The 22,135-nt window shown below is 41.1% G+C and overlaps 1 protein-coding gene across 2 annotated transcripts; it reads right to left on the bottom strand.

Moving 5' to 3' along the window:
• Positions 1-619: 619 nt before the first annotated feature.
• On the bottom strand, positions 620-21,813 carry HERPUD2 (HERPUD family member 2). 2 transcript variants are annotated; one of them, XM_084857883.1, is made up of 8 exons: positions 21,301-21,813; positions 16,183-16,260; positions 13,297-13,410; positions 9,950-10,101; positions 5,498-5,620; positions 4,497-4,820; positions 1,881-1,995; positions 620-1,446 (listed from the first exon to the last, which is right to left on the bottom strand). In XM_084857883.1, exons 1-8 carry the CDS (start codon positions 21,445-21,447, stop codon positions 1,288-1,290), a joined length of 1,212 nt encoding a protein of 403 aa, XP_084714009.1. In that variant the 5' UTR covers positions 21,448-21,813; the 3' UTR covers positions 620-1,287. The 2 variants fall into 2 exon arrangements, with proteins under 2 accessions (XP_084714009.1, XP_084714011.1); XM_084857885.1 differs by having other exon boundaries at positions 5,498-5,617.
• Between the last annotated feature and the right edge of the window lie 322 nt (positions 21,814-22,135).

The raw sequence follows: 22,135 nt of genomic DNA, 5'->3' as shown, positions 1-22,135 counted from the left end.
TTACCAAGCAAAGATTGGTTCACCTGTTTAAGCTTAATGATCACTGTTGTGAATTGGTTTTCTCTTTTTCTGCCATTTTCTGCTCTGCTTTCTGAGACAAGACCATGTTTCTGCTGGGTATAGCAATGAACATTTTGGTAAATGAGTCAACTCCATGAAGGCACTCCTGGTTATGAAAAATTAAGACTAGAAGTCATCTCCTTCAGAATGTTTAGGACCTGCAAAGTGCAAACTTGATGAGTAACTACAGCTTCACCATTAAAACATGTTGTTGTATTTAGGCTGCAATGAAATTATGACTGAGATGAACAGATGGTGGATTCAAAAAGGTGATTCTCTACATAAGCTTTCCCCAACCTGGTGTCCTCCAGATGTGTTGGACTATAACTCACATAATCTAGGGGGCACCAGGTTGGGGAAGGGTGTTCTAAATGATGCACATAGAAAAAGGTACCAAAAAGTCAAAATCATCAATACTTTAGTCTTACTTATTTCAGTTGCAGGCTCACTCTTCCAAGAGGAAAACAGAAATTCTGTTTGTTTGACAAATGTGCATTTTACATTCTTTACAGAGTTTCTATAATGTAGATGAACACCGAAGGATTCAAAAGGATGAGAATTCTTTTCACTGTAGCTTTTTTAATTAAAAAACTAATTACATGTGTCTGTGCTTCCCAGTACATGTCTTTAAAAAAAATACAGCATGTATTAACAGTTTGTAGTGTACTCCATCACTGTCTGTTCCCTTTGAAGAGCTGCTGTATTATTTATGGCATAAGGGGGGTGGGGACAATACATGCCACTGGCAAGACTGAGTTGCCACAAACCCAAAACTGTGATACAACTTGTTTTAAGCAATTTGTAAAACGCACACACACACACAAAGATTCCTACACAAATTCCATTTTACTGTGAAGAATCTTATTTCTTGAGTATTATTGTTGAATTTGTAATGTAACAACTCTTTAAAGGGAAGACATTGCACATCAACTACAAGCTTCTTGTCTCAGTGTTAACACAATTAAAACAATATGGAAGACCAATTTTTTTTCATTTTTTCTTCTTTAAAGAAGAAAACTTTTAAAAAGCATTTAGTAGTCCACTTTTGCTTAAAATATTCATAAGCATGAGAAAGCTGAAAATGAAAAAATACACATTTTTGTACACCATGATCAGAAAGTTTACATTATAAATCTTTTGAAATTGCACTGTATTTAAAATACCCCCCCTAGAGTCAACTCCCACTTTAAAGCATAGCTGCTCTACTATTGACAGTTCCTCTTTTGCTTAGTTGCCAACTTGTGGAGGCCCTTCAGGGATGAGGGATGTGAAGAAGGTGGTGATGAAGGACCAAGCAGAAGCCATAAACCCAGGATGCTGTTCTGTATTGACATCATCTACATCTTCGCCACTGTCTTCGTCGATCCCATCATCCATAAGGCGCTCCTTTATGAAACAAAATTCCTAAGTGGTTTAACTGTTTTAATTCAGAGGGTTACAAACTGTATTAATGAAATACTTGTACACTGCAGCTGCTTAGAGAATATACAGTAGCCTCACTCCTATCTAGCTTCTCAAGTATGATGTATTTCAATATGGAAATTGATAAATGTGATAAAGCTACAGCAAAATCAACTCTACATATCTGAATAGTGAAAGTTGACAATTTGACAGCACAATCCAATTATGTTTACTTGTTCCATTGTCTTCAATAAGCACACACAGGATCACGGCCTTAATTTTATTTCCTAACTTTAAGGCAAGAGTTCAGTTTCAATGGAATAATTCCCAGTTCTTCTTAAACTGTAAGTCAGTACTGCTCTTCAACTATTAAAAAAAGTAAACATGTGACAAGCAAGCCTAAACTTGCATCTACCTACCATCTCTTCAAGTCCAGCATTATTTACATTTTGCCCATCATGGTTCATGTCCGCATTGTTTGCTGCAAGCTGCTGGATTCCTTCTTGCCTGAATGGGAACCACCCAGCTTGGTGTCTGTTTTATAACACACATGCACAAAGTTACCAGTGAAATAGCCCTCCAACTAATTTGTAGGGAAAGAATAGACCAAAATAGATGCTGATATCCACTAAATTAAGAGTAACCTGAGAGATCCCTATTTAATCACATGGAACAGCATGACTTAGGAAAACTTTAAGAATTTCAGGAAATCTTTGAAAGATTCTGATCTTGCATGTCACACAAGCTGAATCAACAATAGAATGTTCAGGCCATTGGCAACAGACAAGTATAATTCATATAATCCTGTGTCTTCCCCTTACAGAGATCATTTTTAAAACATAACTCGATACTAAGACAATTAAGGATCACATCATCTAGTTTAATGAGATTCCACTATTCTGCCATTGTCCTTTCTTTTAAGCTGATTAATGAATACAAAACATACAGTAGATGTTACTTCATTTAGATGAGCACATGAAAACCTTGGCCAACAAAACATAAAGATTAACAGTCCCAGTATTAACCTGCTTGTGCAACTAAAATCCTATCCACACATATTTGACATTAGAGTGGATCCAATTTTGATCATACTTAGAGTAGACCCACTAAAATCGATGGGACTTAACTCACATCTAATGTAAGTCCCATGATTTCAGTGGATCTACTCTGATTACATTTGGATCCAGCCCACTGTGAAGAGTGTACACATGGTGGGGCATGAGTTCTCACACCCCTGTTTCCCCAAGTGTGACTGATCCACCCCAGGTCCACATACTGGGTGTGATCTTGGAATTGTGGCTACATGGTTAGAATCCAATGAACACATGTTTAAAACATGTGATCTTTGTCAAAATCAGGGGCAAAATCCTGCTTCCCCCTCTGCATGCGTGCTTACACACCTAGTTTCAGATGTGTGCAAACAGGAAATCCATTACCTAACTTGTTTATAGTGTACCTTCAAGTGTCCACAGTTGGCAATCCTTGGAATAGTCAGATTCATTCTCCGCTTGGTTTGCATTAATACAAACTGCATATTGAAGCTGCTGAGTCACTCACAGAATCATAGAATAGTAGGGTTGGAAGGGGCCTACAAGGCCCTTGAGTCCAACCCCCAATACTATATGTGCAGTTTATTCCATTTCAAACATGTCTTTGAAAACAACTTGAAAAAAACCAGTTCCTTTTACATGCCTCAACCCTCTGAAGTAAACTGATACACTTCTAAGACTGTGAAATTTTAAATGAGGACTGTTAATTTGGTAAATATATACAAATTACTATATATAAATTTTTAAAATTATAGATACTAATTGAAACGAACTTTTATATGGATTCATCTTGCATCAGTTAAGCTTTAAAGTTCACATTCTAGTCATGTAACTAACACAAAGCCTTGCTGATTATTTACACTGATTGTCAAACTTGGGAAGGGGGAGAAGTTAAAAGGAGCGAGTGGCGTTCTTTATGTTATTCGGCATTTTAGCGAGCTGGTGTTGTGACTAAGAATGTGAGCTCTGGCCTGGGATATCCCCAGTTCAAATTTCACCTCAGCAGTGGACTCACTAGGTAGCCTTACTCAAGCCACTATTTCTCCTTTTCAGAACCTCATATGCAACATGAACAAACTAATACTGTTCAATCTCACAATCTGTAGTAGATATTATTGAAATAATGTATTTGAAGTAGGGATGGACAGAAAGTTCTGGATGTGGTTCATGTCCCTTCGTTACATTTTGATCGGTAAGTCTGTTCTGAACTATTTCCATGTGGTTTGTGTTTTTTTAAACAAAAAAACCTAAAAAATCTGCACACCTAGCAAATTTTAGTTATTTATATTTAAAAGAATACTTACAAGGTGGTCCGAGGGTTGCTCTTTAATTTTCTCCCCTTTCTTTTTACAGCTTTTAACCTGCTTGGAGCGGCTAGAAAGCACAGCACCTGCCACACTAATTGAAAATGTGTCTGAAAATGCCTTGGAAACAGTGGTACATCATGACTTCCCATCCCTTCCTGGGTAACTGTATGGAAAAAGAAGGTGGGTGCCTCCATGTACCGGTGGGGGAAGTCATCTTTTTTGCCATACAATCTCCTTGGTAGCCTCAAAGGGACACTGCATGGAAAGATAGCATACATGGGGGGAGCCATCTCCCCAGCCCCCAATTATCCAGGAAGTGACAACATGTTCCTGGAGCATTTTCAAGTGCATTTTGAATGCACATGGCAAGCACTTTATAGCTGCTGCAATCTAGAAGCTGTTTTTTAAAAAATGGTTTAAAAAAAAGAAAAAGAAAAAAAAGAAAGGCAGCCCTCAGACCACCTCATAAAAAGTTAGTTGTTAAACCACGCTACAGAAAGGTTCAAAGAACTACAGACTGATTTACATATCTACCTTCCGATCCAAGCACTGGTCTGGGAGGTGCAAATCGGGGACATTCATGCCAAAATGCAAAGCGAATTAAATCCTCAACCATCCCTAATTTGAAGTACTTTGAGTTTACAAAAATACTATATATAAATAAGAAATGTTTACTTACAGGTAAACCAGTAACATGGCTCCCATCACCATCACAAACCGACTGAAGGAGGAATAGAAATATACAATGCTTAGGAGAATAGCGGCTCTGGAAAATGTGTATATCCAGTCCAGCCAGTCTCGATTGAAGTCCTCCTCATTCATTACTGGGCCTCCTTGAGCATTCATCTGGACATTTTGATTTACAGGCCTGTTCTCCTGTGGGACGACATTTGGTGCTGCTGGGGGCTCATTTGCAGGAGCACGCTCAGAATTTGTAGGCTGTGGAACTGGAGGACTGGCAGATTCAGTGCTCGGTGTTGCCTGGGCTGAAACTGCAGCTTGGCTGTAACAGAAACATTTAAGAGTGCCTAAAAAACAAGCCTTGTTAGTTAGCTATTTCCATGCATATTTTCCAGTTCATTCCACAACCATCAATAAATATCCTGGATAAATACCATTAGCCATGCTTACTATACATGACAAACTTCATGGCATTGAATGGGTTATCTTCCCCCTCAACCCCATTCAGAAAAACAGCATAAGTAGCAGCTGACAATATAGAGTTGTTGTTTTTGGCATGGTGGCCTATCATTTTCCAAAAGTTGACTATGTGAAGGTAAGTTCACAAGAAAAATGGTCACCATGGAAGAATAATGGGCAAAATACATCCTGTAATGACTTTTCTCCACTATAAAGCATGTATATTGTATTTTTAATGTTGTTAATTTTTGTAAACCGCCCAGAGAGTTTTGGCTATTGGCAGTACATAAATGATGATGATGATGATGATGATAATAATAATAATGTGCCCACATCAGCCACCAAACACAAAAATCAGGCTATCCACATATAAGCAATTTTTATAATGGAGCAATTCTTGTAGTGAATATGTTGATGAAGCAGTTTCCATCTCAGAATAAGTTTACCAGGACCAGACAAAGATTCGACCTAGACTTCATGTCTTAATCACCACCCTGCCATCTTAATACTAATCAAAATAAGGCATCCATTTGTACTCACTATTGCATATAATACTGGCGTGCATACATCTGTTGCCACCATATCATCTGTAGAGGGCTAAAAGCAGGATACACTGGAAATCCAGCTGGTACTCCTTGCCCAGGAAACTGGTTGCCTGCACTGCTATAGAGGATTAAAGCAAAACATATGCCAGGTTGTCACTTAACAGAGGCATACACAGTTAGAATATCGGTGCAATTTCCAAAGTTACGTATGGCATTGTTTTTTGTCTCAAAGACAAACATAGATAGCAGACTGGTTTTAGACCACTTCTGCTACGTTGAAGAATGAAAAACAATTACATATTACATGTTATGGTGATTTCACATGCCATGGTTTACTATATAAACTTTTACTTTAAAATCTAGTACTGCAGTGAATTGAACAGCAATTCAACACAGCCACAACACTGTAGGATGCGTAGACATGTAATCAACACAAAACATGACTTATCAACTCCTTTCTAAGGTCATGTCAATATAGATCTTGGGTCTCCAACACAGTGCCTGTGGACAACTGTCTCAACTCCCACCAGGCTCCCTGCCCCTCCCGATTTATTTTGGCTCAAAACAATGGTTTTGTGTTTTGGAGCTCAGACCTACCTTTGACATGTATTTGGATTCTTGAGCAAGTTACTTTTCTTTTAGTCTCACCAGTATGACCTCTGGGAAATTAGTGTTTTGTGACTGGCCATGCCCACCATGGTACCCATTTTATAAATGGACAAGCCCCCACAGCAGCCATTTTGTGAGAGCACTCACTCAAAATTCCCATGTGCCCATCAATCCAAAAAGGTTGTGGACCCTTGGGTAAAAATGCCTTATATCCAAGGGATATAGACCCTTGGGTAAAAATGCTGATATACTCAGTCACTTCCATTTTCCCTTCAAAGCAGAGAACTGCACTCATGACAGCTTTTGTGCATGTGAATTTTTTAATACACAAAAGATGAAGGCCTCTTCTTCAACTGCATCTGTACTATTATCACGTACCTAATTTTGCCTGAAGTACCATCTATAGTGGCCTAGTATACAAGTACACAGCCTGTATAGCAGGGAATATCATTTTAAAGTAGAAGAAGTAGACAAATATAATATTTAGGCATAAGCACTGTGTGTACTACATTACACTAAAATGCAATAAAGTCTCACAACTATAATCATTTGCCAAGCAGAGTGTGTTCAATTAGCAAGGTCAAGTGCTAAAGTGATTTTAGAAGCAGCAACCATGATATAAAACCTACAGCAACTCACATCTATTAAAACAATCCTTTAGAATGGGAATACCCTAAGTTCTCTTTAAGGGCAACAACATGAGGTATTCACAGTATCAGCAACACGAGTTGATGCAACTGTATTGCATCAGACCACAATTCTATCTTAGAAAGAAAATTGGCTGCAAGTTGTCACAGGAGACCTTGCTGATACATTATGTACTCAGACTGGGGAGATGGAAAGGCGGGGGCAGCAAAGAAAAGAGAAACAGTATTAGATGTGGTATACAAAAAAGATTAAATATTTGAGAGAGAGAAAAACAGTTTCCCCAAGAATCTGATTGCTCCCCAATATGCCACATGTACCTCTACATAAAATATTTTCCTATTGTTGAACTGCCTTCTTCTGAAGTATGTTAACAAGTGAAGCAAGTTACTTATATTAGGTGAGAGAGTGCCAGAAGAGAGGATTTCATGGGTTTCAAGATTGGAATTTTAATGTTTCAGGAGCGGTTCACCAGATTGGATTGATTTAAATCAACTTTCCAGCTTGGTAGTTCATATATTTCCTGAACAAGAACTCCTAGATCCATCACTGTCACTGGAGGCCCAAATGGCCATGCAGCTCAGAGTGTCTTTTACCAGCTTCGGCTGGTTCTCCAACTACAGCTTCTCCTGGACAGAGATAGCTTGACCACAGTGATACAAGCACTAGTAACCTCAAGACTGGATTACTGCAATGCGCTCTATGTGGGGCTGCCCTTAAGGCTGCTCCAGAAGCTGGTGCAAGTGCAGAACGCAGCAGCTCGGCTGTGGCTGGGAGCTGCCCCTTTTCAGCATGCAACTCCTTTGCTAAGGGAACTGCACTGGCTGCCTATTCACTACCAGGCCTGGTTTAAGGTGCTAGTACTAGTATACAAAGTCCTAAAAAACTTGGGACCAAGATACCTGAGAGAGGACCTTCTCCCTTACCAACGTGCCCCATCACTGAGGTCATCAGAGGGCATGCTCCTGGTGGTTCCACATGGACCTATGACCCAACTGAAGTCCACTAGGATAAGAGCCTTCAGTGTGGTGGCCCCCTTTCTTTGGAACTCCCTGCCCCTGAAGGTCAGGAAGGCACCAACACTATTTTGTTTCCGGCACCTCCTGAAAACAGCACTGCTCCAGGAGGCATTCCTTAACTAACCAGCCACGGTTTTATTGGCATTCTGTTTGTTTAAGACATAATTTTAATATGGTGTTTTAATCTTTTTATCCTCTTACTATTTTACCTTTTATGTTCACTGCTCCAAAATCCGTTTTAGATATGGAGCAGTAAGCAAATACTGTAAATAAAGTAAAATAAAATAAACAGGAATACATACTAACTGGATAGTATAACAAAATATACTGGTTTGCAACTAGAGCCCCTATACACCCAAGCAGCATAATCTAAAACCTCTAGGCTACAGAGGTATATATTTAAAGACAGGAGAACAAGGGTTTCCATTTGACTTTCTCTGTACACATGCAAGGACACATTTCAAAATCAGTTATTTGAAGTCAAAATGTCCAGAACTTTCAGAAGCAAGGGATAGTTGGTAGTGTTTAGGCAGAAGACTGTTTATCCATGAGATAGAAAGTAAATGCACACTGCTATTTGTTTGGCAGAGCCTTAATATTCATAATTTGCCCCCAAATAAAATTACCGATTATTTTTCATATTCATAATGCATGACCTCAAGAAGTCAGCTGTTTTGCTCTTTTTTACATAGAAAACTAAGCTAACAGTGCAATCCTATACATATCTACAAAGAAGCAAGTTCCACTGAGTTCAACGGGGGCTTATTCCCAGGTAGGTAGGTAGGTACAGGGTAGCAGCCTAAATGTATTTGATAGAAGGGACTCAGTTTTAAGAGATTATGCCTGTAGTTTTAATATACTTCTATTAAATTCAGATTTCATTTAAACCAGGTTATTTGAGACAACTGCTGTTTTAAACATTATATAGTTTTTTAAAAAACTGTTTTTTATCCACCCTACTGTTCACACATCCTACTTATTTTCTCCAAGTGTTCACAGATACAATTTCATGGAGAAATGTTAGCATGACTCAGACAGCTGAAACATAACAGATGCCACCTGTCTTCAACAACTATCTTGCTTACACAAACATTTCTCCACACAGTTGAATATACTCATATGGATAAAATAAGCAGGGTTTACATGTATGAACCATCTCTTATTGACCTCAAGTACAGAATCAGATATTTACTCCAGATTAACTAACCTGAGAACTGAAGGATGTGATCTTATGTGTATGGAGAACAGAACAATTCACATGCTCTGAAGTGTCAACTGCTTCCACAACCATGCATTATATATGCATTTGATAATTTTGCAAATTGAGGGGTTTGGTTTCTCAGAACATACATTAAGAGAACCACTGATCTCCAGTATTTTTAAGAAAGCATGCTGTATGCTACATTGTTACCAAGTTACTTTGATTTTACTGTAGAGAGAGCATTGTTTCCTAGGAATCACAGCTGTCCTCACTTTCTTCAGAAACAATACATTACCCCATAGAATATTTCCAGACAATCCCTCCCCATCATCTATTTTAATTCTCTGTAGGAAAACAGATGTTAGGGGTAAAAATGTCTAAAATTAATTTCAGGCAATTAATGGATGAAAGCCAGGAAAAGAGAGTAACCTCAGTTCTGACCCTTATCAGTTTTGCTCTGTCAAAGAAGGGAAAGCATTTTTCTCCTTCACTTTATTTTTAGACTGAAACAGAATGAGTGACGATCATTCACTGAATGTCTTTGATATACAGCATTTGCAGACCTATTCCATAAACTACCATGCAACCGATAAGGAAGGCCTATCAGATGCTGATGGAATACTGCTCAATAAAGCACTCTCCAAGGATATCACAGCAACCATAAATAAGAACTGAATCATTCTAAACTTAGAAAAAATAACCAAATTACTTACTTCTGGTAAGAATTATGCATAGTCATTACAATAAATAGAAGCAGGGGGAGGGGAGGTGCCCTTAAGGGGAAAACTGTGGTCTTCTGTGTCCAGGTTTTTACCCAATGTTTCTTTTCCACAAACTTGGCTGTGTGAACACTACAGATTTTAAAGTTTTAGGCAGACATGATCTTGCAAGATTTCTATTCTTGTATTTTTAAATCAAGAAACATGTTTAAATCAAGCTTCAGAAATAACAAGATAATTTATATTTTACTCACCCTTGCATTATATATGAGAATGGATGGCTTTGCATTGGATTACTTTGTGCTTGTGGAAGGTTGCGATGCCTCACACCATCGGGGCTACTGCTGATAGCAGTGTGTAAAGTTTCTTGAGATGGAGGAGTTGTTGATCCTGAATGTTCTGAACTCTTAAAATAAAATGAAATTAATAATCTCCATCAGCTATGAAAAGGATTCTATGCTCTATGCTAAATAGTCTGGTTCTCCAAAACATTACAAAAACTAAACAAATATTCTTACTTGCACTCCGAACACCCACATTCTTGCTTTTTCTACAGACAACAGCTTGCTGGCCACGATCACTCAACAGACTGGACTGATTTCCACTAGCTTCAGCACTAGTCACAAGTCAGTAGGCAGTGAACCAAGATACAAAATAATCATGGGTCCAGAACTCAAGCTATGGTTGCCATGAGGATGCCACGAAAAATCAGCCTCCCTACGAAAAGCAATCTCTGCTTTGACTATAACATTTGCAAGTTCTCTGTACGTTATTTGCCACCATCATGGTAAAAGCCTCCATAGTCTGTATGTAACATGTGGTGGGCTGCACAGCAAATAACTACTACTGGAGGAATGGGAATAATCAACTTACAAGTATTTTTGTTTTACTTTAAGACTACTTATTACAGATGTGCATCAGATTCAGATGAAGTCCAAAGCCTGAGCAGAGTGGGCTCCTTTGTTCTTGTTCTGATGGTTCCCAAAGCAAAGCAGGCTTTCCTCGAAAACCAAAAGAAATTAAGCTTTCCCAAGTGTTTCAGAGACACACCAGACAGTGCCCAGGTTCACACAATCAGCAGGGGAAACGGCGCAGTATGGGTGGTTTCCCCTGCCCCCGTGCATGCCCGCCATCTGCTTAATTACCCACGCTGCATCACAGGTTGCTGTGCTGTCCGAACCCTGCGCATGGTGGGCCAGCTTCTAACCCACCCACACAACACATAGCTTGTAGTAGGGGTTGTGGGGTGGATTAGAAGCCATCCCTGCTGTACATCAGGTTTGGATGACACAGCAACCTGTGACGTGGCGCAGATAATTAAGGAAATGCCAGGCACGCAAGCAGAAAACGCAGGGGTGGGGGAAACAACCCAGACGGCACAGTTTCCCCCCGAAGTCGGCCTTTATGTCTCCAAATAGCATCTCTTGCTTTAATTTCTCTCAGCGCTGCAAGGGAGAGGAGTGCAGCTGAGTGACAGGTTCACCTTCTAATCCTAGGGCACATTTTACAAGAGGCTCCAATCACCGTATTTTGGGAGAAGGCAACAATGGGGCCATGAGATGGCCATTCTTCCAACACTACAGGCTTCACTATGAAAAAAGCCCTAAACTGATTTTCAATCCTCATAACTGCCTAGGCCCTGCATGTATCCTTCTGAAAATCTGCAGGAATCTTGTCTGCGTACACCTCTAGGATGTGTGCCATTTTCAAAAAATGCCCCCCTCCAAAAAAACAACAACACCTGGGTGGGGGAGGGAGGGAAGGAGAAATTAATTCACACACCCCCAATGAAGTGCACCCTTTCACATGAACCACTGTACATGTGTGTGAAGGATTGTTGGTTTCACCCCAACAACCCTGCAAGGGAGGCCAGGCCCAACTTGGCCACAAATTTCCCCAGAATTAACTCAGTAGCTCCCTTCCAGGCCAATAGGCACTGTATTTAGCACTGAAGTTATTCAGGACACACCACACCAACTGGAAGTTGGATAAAAGTTTATTAGGGGAAAAAGGAACAAACAGGAAGGAATGGGGAGAGGTGGTAGGTTGTACAGCAAATTACAAGCAAGATACAAAACTCTAAGCAAAACCAGAAACGCCAATCACCAAAAAGCACACACTCCCAAGAGCAAAACAATAAAGCTAGCTAGTCTATCCTACGCATACCAAAGTATGGGCCTCCCAGGATAGCCAATGACCAGCAGCACACCCTAGCACCGTCAGGGCCAAGAAGAGACACCCGCCCCTTCCTTAGCCCTCTTTTTATTGCCCAGCCCTAGCAACTCTGGGCACATTTGAAGCACCCAATCCAAGCTCAGTCCCAGGACACCCCACTCCACCCTCCAAAGAGGCTGAACCTTCCCACCAGGCATGGCTGTTATCATTTTCCCAATTAGCCGGGCACAGCGTGGCTTTGAGCTGCAGGGCTGAGAAATAGCCAAGAAACAATCAACCTCCAGGTGACTGCTTCCTACGTGACTACCCAAGTGGGCCACATGGCTCCTACTACTATTAACCCAGTCTTGACAGTATGCTTCTGAAATTTTGCAGTTTTCTTACTCCTCTATACACCTCTAGACTGTCTGTCATTTTTTAGAACCCTTGCCCACAAGTAACGTAAGAGATAAGCGTGTCCCCTCCAAAATGTCAAAACTGCTCTTGGACAAAACTCCCTGCAGCTATCATTCTGAAATTTGACAGGCTTGATCCTCTCAGAAAGGGTGGCAGCTATCCCTGCAATTTTCATCCAGTTCTGCCCAGAAATAAAAGTTATTGGTAGTCCCCTTAAAATAAATCAAAATATTAAGAAACGTAACACAAAAATCCTGTTTGTCTGACATTTGATCAACAGGAAAAAAAAAAGTTATAGTCATCTTTGGAGTTCCCATGATAGTCAATGGGAAGCATGAAACATCATCTTTCCAACTTCAGCCTGGGTTCAGTACTGAGTCAAAGCAGACTGACTGCAACTTGGGCCAAGCAGAAGCAGACCATTTTCTGAAGTGCTGAATCGGGCTCAGAGTTGAAACAGGGGTTCTGTGCACATCCCTGCTACTTCTTGCAGCATCAGGTTTCTCAGTCTGCTTTTTTTCACAAGGGACAATATACCCTTTTGTAAATGAAATATATCCTCATATGGGAAAAACATTATTTTTATTTTCTTGTACTCTTGCATTTAACAGGAAAAGATTACAAGGACCCGCTAAGAACAAGAAAATAAAAAGAATGTTCTACAACCTGGATCTATATTCTTCAGTACTTTCTAAGAAAAGAGCACAATTATATACAAACATGGCAGGGGGTGAGTCAGACACATAAAAGTGAGTAAACCAAGGGTCTTCAAGATCAACAACATTAAAAAAATAAGGAAGTTTTAAAACAAGTCCGGGGATCTTGCAGTTCTGTTACACTCACCAAGACCTGTTTCACTGGGCAAATCAATAACCTAGTCCTCTGATACTATTTTTGAATCTGAAATGGGCAAAACAGTTGATAGCTTATAAAATGCCATGCTGTCATCCTATTACTGTCAGGATGTATACACTAAAACAGCATTGCTGACAGAGCTTAAATGATTACATCCTACACAAAGCCAACTCACCGAGATGCTGCTAGATGCTGATGAGCCATGGTTTTCCCGAATAGTGTCAGGCTTTGGAGAACTCGGGGGTGTCCGTGAAGAACAAACTAGATGAACCATATGATATTCATCTTGCTAAAATAAAAATGGGTAGTTTCAGAAGCAAAATCTGCCAGATTTTCAGGTAACCCACAATGAGCATACACACATAATTACAGTTGAATGGCACAGATGAAAGTAGCTATTCAAGTTACCTGACATTTAAACTGTTATTTTACAGCAAATGTTACTGGAGTGGTGGAAAACTTCAAGATGTTTCTGTACCCACAGGAGAAGTAGAATTCACTTCAGAATAATCCTTGGAAAATATATATTCACGTCTAACCACAAGAATCTTACCCTCTAACAATTAGATGGTAAGGTTATTGTGCTTAAAAATATGTATAGTAGAGCTGAACCAGAAACAGATACTGTCACTCCACTTCTCACCAGAGCTATTCCTTCTATCCAAAATCCAGTCTGCTAGTTAAAAAATAATGAACATCCCTCCCCAAATTTTAGCCCCTTCTCTAGTGAAAGAGGATCAGTTCACGGAAGAAAAGTCTAATGTATCCTACCTGTAATTAGTTGGTTTTTTTCAAAATCAAAGACCTATGCAATTAATTACTCATCTCAGTTTTCTAACAGTAGAATCAATACTTGCATTTGTGTAAATTCACCTCCTTCCACACAGGAATTCCAACAACAAAAACTTTCAGAGAGCAAACTGTTACAAATGACAAAATGTATTGTGTCGTTCATAGTGCAGAGGGTTCTGTTAAAATTATCAACCAAAAACTAAGTGTGCACCCTAGAATGTGGCCAACAGCACTCTGCAACTGTGCATTTTAGCAGAAAATCAGCTGACCGATCAAGGAACCGCTAATTTCCAAGGAATGCTGGCCATTCAGGAACACAGACTGAACACCACTGTCATAATGTACAGGAGACAAATGTATTTAAGATTGCTAAAGCCATTAGTTATTCAAAATAGCACCAACAGTCACAAGATATTACCACGACACAGAAGTTATAGGTAGAGATAATTGCTAACCTAACTTACAAAAAAGTTGTACGGATTATTAATGTGTGTGAAATGCTTTGAGCACCCAGAAAGCACTGTATAAATGCCAAATATTATTCTTATTATTACCTTTAGCTCCATGTGTATAAACAGGTGCTCCTATGTGTATCAGCTATGGGAATAAAAATGGTCTCATGTGCTCATAGAGCCTCTCTGGCCATAGCTGGGAACAGAAAGTGTGCATATGTGCAAGAAAATGTATCACAGCCATAAGGTATTATGCACATTACTTATGCTTGTAAGAATTTTTGTAAAAAAATCTTTGACGTTTCTTTGAATAAGTTAAACCTGTGTTTTGCAAATGTCTTAGTTTTAATTCAATCAGTAAAATTAGGGGCTATTTAAAGCAATAACAAAAAAAAGAAGTCAAATGTTATTACATCCTCTTGGATCATTAAATTAGTATATTAACTTTAGTAACATGTGAGTTTTGCCACCTACTCATTGCTGTGGGCCTCAACACACATTTCTCAAGCTTCCAGAGTCGCTACCCTCACCACAAGCTTTCCCAGCTCCACACCAAACCTTCCTCTTCAAGCAATGAAGTACCTTGGAGACTTTTACATAATTGTCCACAGTATGTTGACTTTTTCATTTAAAGTGCTCTAAATGGAAAGAGTTCATACCAACTACTCCTTGCGCAAGTCTGAGAACCTCATATATTTCCGTCAAGACTTAAAATTTGCAGATAAAACTTTTCAGTACTGTAATAATGAAATAGAATGCTACCTTATATTGAGTCAGACTATTGGTCCATCTAGCCCAGTATTGTCAACACTGACGAGCAGGGTTTCAGGAAGGAGTCTTTTCCAGCCCTACCTGGAGATGTCAGGGATTGAACCTGGGACCTTCTGCATACAAAGCATATGGTCTACCACTAAGCCATTGTCCCTTCCATGTATCTTATGATCAGATAATACCTGAGAAAGTGGTTTTAGGCTACTCTTTTCACATCCACAGAAAAGCAGTGACTGTACTACATTTGTAGTACAGTCAATTCCTTGATTCAGACTGGCCTTCCACATGCAGTTCCGAATGCGCCCAATTACATATTTGTAATGTTTAATATAAACATACTAAATTATACATATCTTCCATGCACTAATCTTCCACTGCTCCTATTTCTCCCATACACTATTGCTCCTTGGCATCATTGCCCCTCCCCTGCTTTAATAATGTTGGTGGCAACAGCCAACAAATCCTGGCCCCTCCTCTGTAATGAGTACCTGGGGGTGAGGGTGGGGGAGATTCCATGGGCTTAAACTAACACGGGACTTTATTCCTCTCTAATCCCCACTGCAGCCCTCTGCACTGCCCAAAAATCTGCTCCGAAGGATTCCCCAGCCCTCCAAAGCAGATGTTGAAGGTGCGCAGGGAGGATGGGAACCCCCCTCCCAGGTCCACTGACAGAACTGCTTCCATTAGCAGAATGCCACAACTGGATCCAACCGTAGGAGCGCCTTTACCTGCAGTTCAATGTAATGAACTAGCTAACCAGTGTAATACAGTCTAAGGCTTTTAATACTTGTATAAAGATTTTTATGTCAAAATGACTAAGCCTATTTTCAGGTTTGCATGCATGCTTAGGACTGCAACCAGAACGTCATAATACTGACTATAAAACACGCGAAACATGTTATAATAGTTTTTCTGTATGTAATTGCACAACATTTGAAGTGCTCCATTCTACCATAGCAGTAACCATTTTAAAGTTTAACAGAATGTTCTGTAGAAGGTATTTTTACAAGCAGCTATGTAGAGTACATTGTTAAAGTAAAGCTTACTTTTCTGAGAATATCTTTCAGCTGCAGGTGATCAGGAAGCAATCTGCCAGAATACACCAGCCTCTGATCCTTTGTAGACTAAGAGATGGGACAAAGGAAGAATTCATCTTTTTTCCCAGCTGTACTGTTTTAGAGCTGGAACAACATTTGTAGATGAAACAATTTGACTTAAATTCCTGCTACTCATGATTAATCTTTTAAATCCCAATTTCTGCATGTACTCTGATAGCATTTATTTATTTTATTGTTAACATTTATATATTGCCTTATCTGCTAAAAAGCCATCAAGACAGTATGCAACCATTTAAAACAATAAAACCTTAAAACAATGAAAACAAGAACATTAAAAACAGTACAAACATTTAAGCTACGCATTTTGAAAGGCTAAAGTGAAATATGCATCTTCACACCCTTTCTAAAGGCCAAGAGAGTGGGGGCCAAATGTAGTTCTGAAGGGAGCACATTCCTTAGTTTGGGGCAACACAGAAAAAAGCCCTTTCACAAACAGGCCTTTGCAGATAATGGCACCCTCAAAAGGGCCTCTCCTGCAGATTTTAATACCTAAGCAGGTTCACAGTGAGACAGGCTGTCCCTTAGAAAGCTATATAGATAATACACCCTAGAACACAATGCCACCTTTAGCCACAGAATAATTTCCCTAATTAGCAGTTGTTGTCAGAAGTATACACATACTTAGATCTATACTTCTCAGAATAGCCTTCCACTCTATCAATATGTCACCAACACTATATTTGGGGCCATAGAACAATAAGAAATATCTGTTGGTGAAAATACTGTCCTTCTTAACTGCTGGCTGTTGCTAAATTTGAAGGTAAGCACCTGGGGCAACACTTTTTTAAAAAATCAGAAGGAGTTTCCCTTCAGTGTAGGCTTGTGACTGAAGACAAAGACTGGGTTCACATGATCATGAAGAGAAAATAAGCCATGGTGGCTTATTTTCCCTCCCTGTCCATGCCAGTCGCAAGCCTCCTATTTAGCATAATTACCCCTGTCGGTTGTGACATCTGAACCTGGCGAGGGTGGGTGGCTGGGACGGTTTACAAAACACCCTGAAACCCTAGAACAAGCCACAGGTTTCAGGGTGGTTTGTAAACCACCTCAGCCACCCGCCCTCACTGGACAGCAAAACAACCTGCACCTGACAAGGGTAATTATACTAATTAGGCAGCTCGTAACCAGCACATTCAGGGAGGGAAAATAAGCCACAGTGGTCATGCGAACCTGCCCAAAGACCACTAATACAGTTAAGACTATGAAGGAACATTTCATGACATTGTTACCAAGCTAAATGAAAAGCGGGTTTTCTCAATAGGTTGGAAATACATGTATGATTCCACAACAGCATTAAAAGCAAAGAAAATCCATGTTTCCATGTGTATTTCTAATTGCTCTAGCAGTTATTACTATTAATGAAAGCTTTTCTGTGGTTGCATTAGTTGATATTTTTGCTATAAAACCAAGTTACCAGACCTGGTTGCTTAAAAACTGTCCTGGTTTCCACAGAAAACAATGACAGATCCCAACTTTCTGTAGCATTGACTGAGGTATCAAATAATATTTCTGTCAAATGCTGCTGCTTTATATGCATTTACTCTTCTGTAATCTATGCCAGGATCCAAATCACTGTGCAGTGTTCCACTCACACAGAGGGCTTTTCAAATTCTCCTTCCAGTGGAAGTCCCCTGAAAAGCTCTCCCAGATTCAGGAGGCATATAGGTGAAGAAAATATTGCCTCTCCCCATGTACAGAAGAGCTTTTTGCTGAAGCACCGGGGGTGGGGGGTGGGGTTTTCCTGGGCTAGAGAACTAAGGCAAGAGCAAGACCTACTGCATTCAGTGGGTCGTACTTCTGAGAAAACATGCTGCATGTCATCAGCATGAGTAAGGGGAACTACACATTCACACAGACATTTGCAATACAAACCTGTACATGTTTACTTGGAAATCTATGAGTGCAATGGTTAATTCCCAAGTATGCATGCACAGGACTGGAGCCTATATATTTAGTCTATTTAAACTTTCAGATAGGAGAATGCTAGATTAAACTGGGTTTTTGTTTATACCACAGCAGAAAACTGGAGGGTGTGCACTCAGCTGCCTAGAAAGGCTTTTTGGAAAACTGGTCAACTTTTCAGAAAAAAAAATGTACTGGGGAAGGCAGCAGGAAAGAGAAGTGCATGGGAAAATCAGCAGAGTGGGAAATAAATGGTGGAAAACATCACAGCTAATTGTTGTGGTTTTCTTCTAGCCCTACGTTCTTACCAGATTTTTAAAAAGAATTTTCTTAGCTAATGTTTTTAGTAAGTATACTTGTTTTCAGGAAGTGATTTAACAGTTGAATACACTTTGTTCTTTCAAGACAGATTCCTTCAATGAAGAATATCATTATGAGGCTGATTGGTTCCTGGTGCATAGCTTCCATCTAACTGGTAGTTCCAATAATGTTCAGTTTATATGTGACAAAAAATACAAATTCAAATTGAGTTTAGAAAATAAACCAAATAAGGAAATTAGATTTAACCAGGTCTGCACCCCAAAATAACTGCTGAACCACCCCAAATAATATATCCAGGACACTGAGAGTCTATCCCCTATGAACTGCTATATATGAGTGGATGACCCAAAAGTTCATCTGTATACCAAGTATTCTCAAATGCGCTATGCCCATTCCTTCCACTAAGGTGCCCAGGCAACCCAAACATGAATAAAGACATTGCCAGCTTCTCAGTGATCTGAACATATGATTTAGGCTAACCCAAAGGTCATTTTGTATGTAAAGTTGCTCAAGTCCCAGTTCTTTATCTGTTATATTATTACATTTATTTTAATTTGCATTACCACATGGAAACTGAATGTTAATATGAGCTTGTACATTAAGATTAAAGAAAGTGCCTCTTTGTAACAACAATTCTGTATTGAATAAAATTTACACACTGCTAATAGGAAACCAGGAACCAACTTCAACCTTGCATTGTCTCTAAATATGATGTAGCAGTTTTGCCTTGGGCTGTTATTTACTAATCCCATAAATTCTCAAAACTTTCCTATCAGTTACAACACTTTCACGATGTATTTTAAATCATAATAAACAGCATCACATTTGCCACCAAAAAATGCACATTATATAAAATGTAATTCAAAAACATGAAACAATTAAGACAAAAACAATTAGCTTCATTCCCTGGTACAGGGTAAGAGTGCCCCACCAATCCAAGATGTCAATGGGCCTTGTTTCTGTGAAGAGTAATTAAAAGTGAAGAAAGATAGGAGTGAAGCCTCATAAGAGCCAAGAGTACTGTTAACCTCATCAATTTGTTCACTGACACATCTTTAGGAAACAGATTTTCAACAGAGGGCAGGATTTTTAAGGATGGATAAACTGCAGCATACCTAATAGCTTGCCGAAATATACTATTTTTTTATTTAAACTTAATTTGGAGATGAGATTTCAACTAGCTAACATGTAAGACATAAAGTTATGTGGCAGCAGAGGAGGGCTAACTAGGTTGTTCAGCACATGCTGAAGAAAAAGAATGGCAGCAGAACAGCATGCAAATGTTGCCCAGTTGCTTCCAGGGGAGGAATATGGGAGAATCAGAAACAGCCCATACTTTGCAGGGCTATACCATGAACACACAGGGTTACAGGAGAAAAAGAAAGGGTCAGGCAATTGTGTTAGCTGTAAGGTGCCAGGAAAGAGAGAAATTCAGCTTGGAAAGAAAGGATCAACAAGAAAGCAGGTGCTTTATTTCCTAATCAGTGCCAAAACAAGATACAAGAGAGCAGAAGTAACAGTCTGCCTTTCTAGGCCACACCTGCAAAGAAATGTTTTTGTTGACAGAAAAGGATGAGTGCAATAGCCAAAGAAGTGCTAGGATACAGAAAGATTGAGAAGGGCTAAGACGATCACTATCCTGGAGAGGTAAGATTTCTGCACAGAAGGTAAGAAGCAGGTGCCTTTGCTGCCCATATAGATGCCATACATACTAGGGTAGCACATGACATGAGTATTTAAAGCATTCCTTTTCTTGATTGGTGAAGTAAGACTTTCAAAACAGAGAAGCGTGAAGAACTGGTAACCGGGCAACCCAATGTTAAACTACAGGAGGGGATGTCAGTAGCTTAGCCAGTACCACTCAGATGGGTATTTTCAGCCTACAATAATCTCTTGCCTAGTGAAATGACAGGTAAGGACACAACTATACAGAAGTTTCAGGGCCATTCTGCACATTGTGTAGGGGCAAACCCAAATTTGACAACCTACATTGAAGAGGAGGTGTGGCCAATTTCAAGTTTCCAGATGAATGTACCAATACAATAAACATTTGCCTACACACAGTTGTCGCATGTTCACATTTTTAGGTGTATGACTTTAAAACATCTTAGGCATACACCTAAACATCCTGTGAAGTGGCCTTCACTCTCCTGACTGATGAAACAGGATTCTGTAGGAAGGAGAAGAGGGGGGTTGGCTTGAGCAACACCAGGTCAGGACTGATCATTTACCCTAAAAAATCTCAGGGCTGGGGAAGGGAGTTCAAGCAACTAGTGGTTGTGCTTCCCAGCTGGATGCCAGGCCAAGGAGGGCAGTCTCAGTGGCCTAATGGCGCACATCTTGGGGAAGTGGGATTTTGGCTCTGGAAGAGAGAGGGTTGTTGGCTGTGGTGTCAGGGTAGGACATGTCAGGGTCTCACCCATGACTGTATGGAGAAGGGCTGTTACAACACAGAGGCAAGTGAGAAGTGGTTACAGAAATGGCTGTGCTGCAATGGTCTACCAGCAGGACTAGTATCTGTTTGTTTTGGTTGGACTACGCCTCAATGCAGGCATTTGGCAAGCCTTCACCAGCATGAAGATGTGGCAAGGGATGCTTCGCCCGCTTAATTTCTGTGCGTCAGACGCTCCTGCTAAAGGCAGGTAAGCAGGTCCGGCAAAGCAGCGTTTCCAAAGTGGCAGCTAGCACACGCCAGGCCGCAGGGGCGAGAGGAGGAGGAAGAGGAGAGGCCCCCCGGCCCATCTTAGCACGACAGAGGAGGGGCGACCTACTGCCTGTGCTCCGCGGGGTTATTTCTTGAGGGGTTGCGGGCGAGGGGCTCACCGGCTTGCTGGGGTACACCTTGGAGAGGTGGCACTTCAGCCTGCCCACGGTCCAGTCCAGGAAGCAGCTGATGGTCTGGTCGGTGTACTTCTGGTTGGGCGCTTTGATGATGAGGGTGACGGGCGGCCCCGCCACGGGGGTCTCCATCGGGGCGAGCTGTGGCCAGGCGCCCAGGAAGAGGAGGAGAAGGGAGAGCAGGTTCAAAAGCGGCAGGAGGAGGAGGAGGAGGAAGAACAGCGTTTTCGAGAGGCGGCGAGGCCCCGGGCGCCCATCTCTGTCCGCTGGGAGTTGCTTCCAGCTCCAGTTCACGCCCGGCCCGGCCTCAGAGAGGGAGGAGGGCGCCGGTGAGCGGCGTCACACACCGGCCCCGCGCAACAAGAGTCCGAGCCGGGCCTCGACGTAGCCTGCCGCCGCCGCCGCCGCCCCGCAAGCGGCCAGTCATGCGGGCAGCCTCCCCGCTCCTTACAGCGAGTCTAAAATGGAGGCCAGAAAAACAACCAACCGCCCCTGCCTGGCGAGCGCTCGGCGGCGGCGGCTCCAGCGGCGCGTGGGCGCCAGGGGGCGCTGTGAGGCGGCGGCCGGCACAAACTGAGCGTGTGCGAGGAGGAGGGAAGAGGGGGCCGACGGAGCGGAGCAGATAATTGATGGGGAGAGAAGAGGGTGTGGAGTGCGTGGGAATGCAACGGGGAGGGGAGGGGAGGGGGGTCGGGTCACCGCCCCCGCTTGTATTTTGTCCTGTGCCTTCCGCAGCTGCGTGAAAGGCTGACATTCGCCAGAGGAAGCTCTCCCGCCGCGCTGTATCTCGACGTTGAGGGGAAATGTGCTTGATAACATT

Source organism: Heloderma suspectum, chromosome 5 (assembly GCF_057233095.1).
Source record: "Heloderma suspectum isolate Gila_16-S chromosome 5, 16-S_ref, whole genome shotgun sequence".
NCBI classification, from domain to species: domain Eukaryota; kingdom Metazoa; phylum Chordata; class Lepidosauria; order Squamata; family Helodermatidae; genus Heloderma; species Heloderma suspectum.
Note: the sequence above shows the minus strand (reverse complement) of the source record. Positions and strands in the feature narration are given on the sequence as shown.